We start from the raw sequence: 6,812 nt of genomic DNA, 5'->3' as shown, positions 1-6,812 counted from the left end.
CTGCGCTCCCCAGCCCTGCCCAGCAGCAGAGCCCAGCACCCCCCGTTCCCTTCCTGGTGCTCCCGCACAGGGCCGCGCACGGGGCAGATGCCAAGCAGTGCCTGCCTGGGCTCACCAGCCCTTACTTGGGCTCCGCGAGGACGTCGATGACACATTTCCTCTGGGGTCCCACCGTGATCCAGTTCCTGGCCAGGCTTACCATGGCCCCGGCATCCAGCAGGCCGTAGCCGTAGGAGTGGCTGACTGTAGGGACAGCAGGGTAAGTGCCGCACCCTGAGGCCTCCTGAGCCCCAGGGCTGTTGTGGGCACCGAGCCCCTGCCCCCCGGTACCTTTGCGGCCAACGCCATTGGTGACCCAGTCATTGGCATTGAGGTGCGCCGGCTTCGAGGTCTGCACCACCAGGTGCTGCATGTCCCGCCAGGTTAGGTTCTTGCTGCGGGGAGACAAGAGGCTTAGGTACCAGCATGAGGCACCCCTGCAGCCCCCAGCCCGGCTCTGCTCCACGCCCAGCCTTACTTTGCCTCCAGGGCAAGAGCAATGATCCCAGCAGCTAGAGGCGCTGAGGCCGATGTCCCCGTGTGCGATTCAGTGCACTTCTGTCTCAGGTCAGTTGTCACCTGCAAGGAACAGACACGCTAAGGTGGTGCCGTGCTTCCCCAGTCCGTCCCATGTGCCCCGAGCCCACAGCCCCTCGGGGCACTCACGATCTGCTTCTCATTCTGGTTGCCACTACTGTAAGTGGTGGCGAGGGTGGAGGAGCAGGCCTCGCTGTACCAGGGCACGTTGCCATACTGGGTGGTGCTGCTGATGGACAGTGTGTAGATGCTGTTGGTGTAACCATCACAGTTGCAGCTGTCGTGTTCGCGGCCCCCGTTTCCAGATGCCCAGACGAAGATGGAGCCCAGCCCCCCACGTCCCTGACAACAAAGGCAGAGTAAGCACTGGTGTCCATGCAGCATGCAGCTCGTGGCACACCGAGCACCACAGAGCATGGCAGGCAGCTGGGACCCAGCGAGGGCACGGTGCTGCCAGCTGATGCGGCAGGACGTGGAAACAGCGGCCACAGGAGCTGCCCCGGATGGCATCGGTGGCAGAGGCACTGCAGAATTGGTTTTCCCAAGAACAGATGTCTTTCTCTGCTCAGAAATCACCCAGGCTGGCTGCACGGTTGTGTGCAACTCCCAGCACCCTGCGGCCCCATGGCAGCTCTGCAGGACTGCCCACTGAGTGCCATGGCTCTGTTCACAGTGCAGGGGGCAGAGCTGACGCTGTGTGGGGATCTGCCAGCAGCATGCCCACGTTTCCATGTGGGGAATCCCAGGCAGAATGCAGCGCAGGATTGCACCACGGCTATGCTGAGGCTGAGCTGACAGCTGGGGACAGTGGGGAAGCATGGGTGGTGGCAGGGGTGAGGTGAGTGGACAGAGCAAAGGAGGGCCCAGCAGGGCTCCAGGGAGGTACTGCCCCACTTCATGTGAGCTTTCAGAGCACAGAAAACAGGGCGGCTCCGGAGAGAGGAGTACCCTGAGCAGGAAGGGCCCTGACTCAGAGCTGCAGTGCAGGAAGAACCAGAAAAACCAACAGAGCCTGATCCCGGAGATGGGCCAGGTGACAGCTCACTGCGGGAAGGCTGTGACAACACCGGAGCTCAGCTGGCCCCAGGAAACTAACACTCACCTGGCTGACCCCTCGGAAGAAGGCCTCCTCTGCCAGCCGGGCCGGGCCATCCACCGTCTTGCCATCATCCTCAGGGCCCCAGCTGGCACTGTAGATGTGGATGTGGTTGGGATTGAGGCCCAGGGAATGGGCCTCCACAGCATCCGTCACCTCCCCATCCAGCATGCGCACGCCTAGGGCCAGAGAGCAGACATCACGGGTGGCCACGCTCCACAGGGCAGAGGTGCCACCAGCGAGAGCTCTCCGAGCTGCTGGAGCTGCAGGCTGTCGCAGGCTGTCCTGGCAGCAACACCGAGGGAGCAGACACCTGCTGCAGGCTCTGCTCCTGACGCATGACAGGGTGGCACCCACCTCCAATCCGGGCATTGTAAGCCACACCGACGCCACAGATCCCATTGTTTGCTACAGCAGCGACTTCCCCAGCGCATCGAGTGCCATGCCTGCAGTTAGAACAGCACCAAGCACTCAGATGGGCAGTGAGGAACACCAGCTGCAGATGGTGGGATTGGCACCCAAACTGTCTCCATTCCCCCAAATGGAGCGGCTGACAAAGCCCAACCCACAGAAATGGGCACTGCAGAGCTGTGTCTGCCCTTCTCTGGGGAGGGGCACAGCACAGTCTGTGCTAGCTCTGGGTAGTCCCGAAGGACGTTACCGACATCAGAAAATGAGGGGGAGTTCTGCATGGGGCACCACCCCCACCCCCTCTTGAAATCCACGAGGGCCAGTGCTGCCCACTGAGGACTGACCTGGGCTCTGCCATCCTCACCTGTTGTCGTTCATCTGTGTGTAACGGGGCTGTGGGTCTGGGTCCTGGTCATTGACATCAAAGCTTGCCCCTGGATCCTGGAAGGCAGACCTGGCAGTCAGAAGTGTCTGGCTTGGCCAGCAAGTCCCACCTCCCCAGTGCCATGCTGGTACCACATGCCCCACTGCTGCGCTGAGTCAGGGAGCAGGTTTCTGACTCACCCCTGTTGCTGTACCCTACATGCGCCCATGGCAGGCACGAACCCTGCACCTGCACCATGCAGCTCTGGAGCTGCAGTGAGCAGGCACCAGCCCTGCACAGGCTCCTGTGCACCACCCAGGGATTGCCCCACACTTACGTAGTTGGCCTCCAGGTCAGGGTGGTTCTTTTCAATGCCATCATCCAGGATGGAAACAACAATGCCTTTGCCCGTGTAACCCTGCTCCCAGGCCTGACGCACGTTCAAGTCCCGCTGGTTTGTGTTGTACTGCAGAAAGAAGTCCTGACACTGTCAGCCATGCCCAACTGCTGGTGCTGTGATGAGCGTCACAGCCAAGAGCAGCTGCCACCTCCACACCCCTCACTCCAGACTCACCAGGTACCACTGCTGCGGGAACTTGGGGTCTGTGGGCTCCATGAAAATGTCTCGCTTGGTCCTGCGCTTTGCCACCTGCTGCTCAAGCCAGTGCACCTGGCACAGAGAGGGCATGAGGCTCCCCCTGTTCCCACTGCCGTCCTTGCGCCCAGAAGCAGCCAACAGTGCCAGTGCTGCAGCATTCCAACCAGTCAGCGGCCCAGGACCCTCCTGACCTCCCCTGCTCTCAGCCTCATTGACACCTGCTCTGCTCCAGCACGCAAGGCAGAGCACCAAGCTCTGCACAGCACTGAACACCTGGCAGCCGCCACACCGCACGCCCTGCTGCACCCAGGGCAGGCAGACTGTGTGTGTGCCCGGCCACTGGGCTGCAGCCAGAGCGTGGGGATGGCTTCCATCCTGCCACAGAGCCATGCTGGGAGCCCCAAGCAAGGGGAAGGAAAGCCCTCCAGGGGGCCATGGCCGTCCCGCACCCACGGCTGCCTGCAGGCAGCAGTGCTGGCTCTGCTTCCCTCCACCCTTGCTGGCCACGTGCCAGGTTCCCCAGCTCTCCCCAGCCTCTAAATGCACAGCATCGAGGCAGTTCAGCCCATTCTGTGCCCAGTGCTGGCCTATGCTGGGTGAGGGGTCCCACCGGCAGCCCCCCACCTACCTGTGGCTCCCTTGCCAAACGGCTGTGCCAGGGCTGGTGGGGTGAAAGGGAGCGCTTCACCACGCCACGGTGCTGGAAGTGGTAATAGTCACCAAAAATCTGGAGCAGAAGAAGGAACAGGACGGATATGAGTGTCTAGCTTCCCCATCCCCCACCGGCACCCTCAGCCCCAAATACCAGTAAGTATGTAACAGTCCGACCAAGCTGCAGCCAGGGCAGGGGGAGCTGAGTCTCAGTTCTTCCTTATGTTTGCCTAAGACAGGGCACTCTCTGAGCACCCAGGAAGCTCTGGTTCCTAATCTGCGTATCTGTCCTGGGGCAAAGAGTCACACAGTTGTCCCATCCAGGACAGGCACTGCCAGCTACGGAGCCATGCAGTGCTGTCCCAGCTCAGCCCCCAGATACAAGAGCATGGCTTAGGCTCAGGGCAGCTACACAGCCACCGGCATGGCCCCAGCTGGCCCAAGATGCCTTCTGGCCTCCCTGCTAGTTATTTTTAAACCTGAAGCCCTCTCCAGTCCTGCCATGTCCTCATCCCTTTCCGCATGTCCTGCAAGCCATGTGGGGGAAAGAGACTATGCTTTCACCCGCCCGCTGGGAGCCAGGGCATAACCCCACCACCCAGACTAATGAGGGCTGAGGGGAGAGGATGATCCTCTCTCTGAGCACCCCAGGCTGCAACACAGAAGCTTGGTTACCTTTAAGGACAGCCCTAAGTGCTTATCGGACCTCTGCACATGTGTGTCATCATCCTGGCCAGCACACAGCCAGCCCGAGCAGGCAGCGATAGGAAGGATGCCCTGCGTGGCTAACAGGCACCCACAACCCCAAGACAGCAAACGCCAAGCACCACACCTCATCCCAAAGCCTCTCGGTGCTCTCCTGGGTGCAGGAACACGCCTCGGCACCTGTGGAGGGGCACGTTCAACCCACCTCCCTACTCCTGCCTGGAGTCACAGGCAGCAAGACAAGGCCCTGCCCAGGGTGGGGAATCACTCACCCCGCACATCTGGGGTGAGACACCCCTGTGCCAGGCTGGCTCCCAACGCCCTCATCCCTCCACAGGCATGAACAGAGCCCCGACTGTTCTGCAAGGAGAGCTTGGCTCTGCCCGGTCACTCGGCTGGATTAGGTCTGCACAGGCGCTGCGGTGACAGCCAGGAGCTGCCAGCCCACGCGCTGCCATCCTAATCCCCACAGTCCCTGTCCTCAGCAAGGACGGCGCTGCCCCCAGCCCCGTGCAGCCCCACTGCTCAGTGCTGATCCTGTACGAGTGGTGCCGACTCGCACAGCTCACCCCATACTGCCCACGACCGTTCCTTGCCTCTGTCCCACATCCTACAGACACCATCCATTCGGTCCTCTGCAAGGCCACTGGCCCCAGGCACATGTCTGCGGATTGCAGCCCATTCCCGGCTCCTCCGTCCCTGCTGGCCCAGGGGACCACAGTCCCTCGGCCGCCGCCCACCCCGGCTCTGCGGGCAGAGGTGGGGCTGGGGCTCAGCAGGACAGCACATCTCTGAGGGCGGCGCCTAGGCACGCACGGAGGGCAGGGTCCTCCCAGACACAGATTCGGGCCTCTCCCTGGGGCACAGCCATTAGAGCCTGCTCCTCCCACCCCCACCCGGCCTCGTCCTGTTCCGCAGCACCAGCACCCCGGGAACAACTTCTGGGGAGCACAGTGTGAGCACTCAGACACCTCCCGCTCCCGGCCCCATCCCACAGCACAGACACCAGGATGGGCTCCAGGGTGGCAGAGTCGTGCCAAGACCCGCACCTCCAGCTCAGCTGAGCCCACATCTCCCTTTGGGGCTCTGCTGTACGTCTGCTCCACCACAGCTCAGCACTGGGCAGGCTGGGAGCCAGGTGGCTGAAGGCAGCTCAGCCCTATGTCTCACTCTCAGGGTTCTTGGCAGGACCCGGCCCACCAGAATGAGCACAGATCTCTTCTTGAAGAGCCTGATACACACCCTTCTTCCCAACACGCACAGAAGGACCGCAGGCTCCCTGAACAAGCTGCACCCACAGCCATGCCAGGGCCACGTTCGGGTGGCAGGACGAGTCACAGCCAGCTGCCATGGCGGTCATCCTCCCACACTCCCAGCAGCTGGCTCCCAGCGAGGTCCTGACACCGCAGCCACAAGTTGTGCAACTTCCTCTGGGATTTCACCCCTCGCTTCCTTCCTGCGGGAGCCAGCGTGGCCCAGCCAAGTGCCTGACCTTGGGAGAGCGGGCTCTGTGTGCCGGGGCAGCAGTGTTCACACCGCACCCAGCATCCACACTGTACCACATGGTGCCAGCGGAACCACACAGGCTCTGATCCGCCAGCTGCTGGTTCCACCGTTCACACCAACCTCACAGCTCCCATCAGTCCAACCTGGCCCCGGGGCTCACCCCAGGCTCCGTGCGGCAGCGCCCAGCTCCCTCCACCCCAATTGGCCTGGCCAATGAGAATGGCACATGACACATAACAGGGTCGTGCGTCCTGCCCACAGCTCCACAGAGCACAGCCCACAGCCAGTATGAAGAGCTGAGACCTACGAACAGCCAGGACCACGAGGAACACAGTCCCACACTCCCCAAGCACTGCTCACCCAGCTGCAGGGACGGCACTGACACAGCCCCGTTCCCACACTGGCTGACAGCAGAGAAAGCTGAGTGTGGCGGGACCTGCTGACACAGGACTGCTGAAGGGCAGCACAAGGGCCAAGGACATGCGGTGCTGTCAGACCCTCTCGCCTTCAGCAACGTACAGCAACCTCAGCACTCCCAATATGGGATGGGCTTTTCCCCCCTCCACCTCCCACAGGCAGCGCATGCTATGCCATGCCATGCTGTCCCCTGCCTGGACTGCAGCAGAGTGATGGAGGACACCACTCCCAAGGCAAAAGGGGAGTGAGGGACTTACCGGGCCCAGGTTAAGGAATCCATGCTTCCTGGCCAGCCGGTTGGCCTCCAGCGGCCCAGCGGGGACGAGCACAGCCCAGGTGTTGGTGTAAATACGCTGGGCCAACACCTCTTGGGCCAGGAGAACAAGGGCAACCACCAGAGTCCAGAGCAGGAGCAGCGAGCAGGGCCTCAGATCCATCAGAGTATCGGGGATCTTCTACCACAGCACGAGGTCCAGGCGGCGGCGGCT

General features: G+C 62.2%; 2 protein-coding genes across 2 annotated transcripts in view; both read right to left on the bottom strand.

Annotated features, from left to right (window-relative positions):
* Positions 1-102: 102 nt before the first annotated feature.
* Positions 103-6,806, bottom strand: FURIN (furin, paired basic amino acid cleaving enzyme). The gene is made up of 11 exons (XM_010717679.2): positions 6,582-6,806; positions 3,674-3,772; positions 3,022-3,117; positions 2,785-2,913; positions 2,448-2,524; positions 2,030-2,118; positions 1,679-1,851; positions 706-918; positions 518-618; positions 331-434; positions 103-243 (listed from the first exon to the last, which is right to left on the bottom strand). The coding sequence occupies exons 1-11, from the start codon at positions 6,759-6,761 to the stop codon at positions 122-124; spliced, it is 1,383 nt and encodes a 460-aa protein (XP_010715981.1). The 5' UTR covers positions 6,762-6,806; the 3' UTR covers positions 103-121.
* The window catches only part of FES (FES proto-oncogene, tyrosine kinase), a 16,059-nt gene continuing 16,007 nt past the window's right edge, over positions 6,761-6,812 (bottom strand). Inside the window, exon 41 of the mRNA XM_010717705.2 lies at positions 6,761-6,810. Within this exon, the coding sequence (XP_010716007.2) occupies positions 6,761-6,810 (50 nt within the window). The remainder of the gene's footprint in view (positions 6,811-6,812) is intronic.

This window comes from Meleagris gallopavo, chromosome 12 (genome assembly GCF_000146605.3).
Source record: "Meleagris gallopavo isolate NT-WF06-2002-E0010 breed Aviagen turkey brand Nicholas breeding stock chromosome 12, Turkey_5.1, whole genome shotgun sequence".
Taxonomy (NCBI): domain Eukaryota; kingdom Metazoa; phylum Chordata; class Aves; order Galliformes; family Phasianidae; genus Meleagris; species Meleagris gallopavo.
This window is presented reverse-complemented; position numbering and strand designations above follow the sequence as displayed.

What these genes read in the sequence shown, in the direction of transcription:
- FURIN (XM_010717679.2), bottom strand. Translation starts at nt 6,761, where the DNA reads ATGGATCTGAGGCCCTGCTCGCTGCTCCTGCTCTGGACTCTGGTGGTT. An exon ending in TCCCGCAGCAGTGGTACCTG is followed by an intron (nt 2,914 to 3,021) that starts GTGAGTCTGGAG and finishes TTCTTTCTGCAG; the next exon opens with TACAACACAAACCAGCGGGA. An exon ending in TTACAATGCCCGGATTGGAG is followed by an intron (nt 1,852 to 2,029) that starts GTGGGTGCCACC and finishes CTCTGGCCCTAG; the next exon opens with GCGTGCGCATGCTGGATGGG.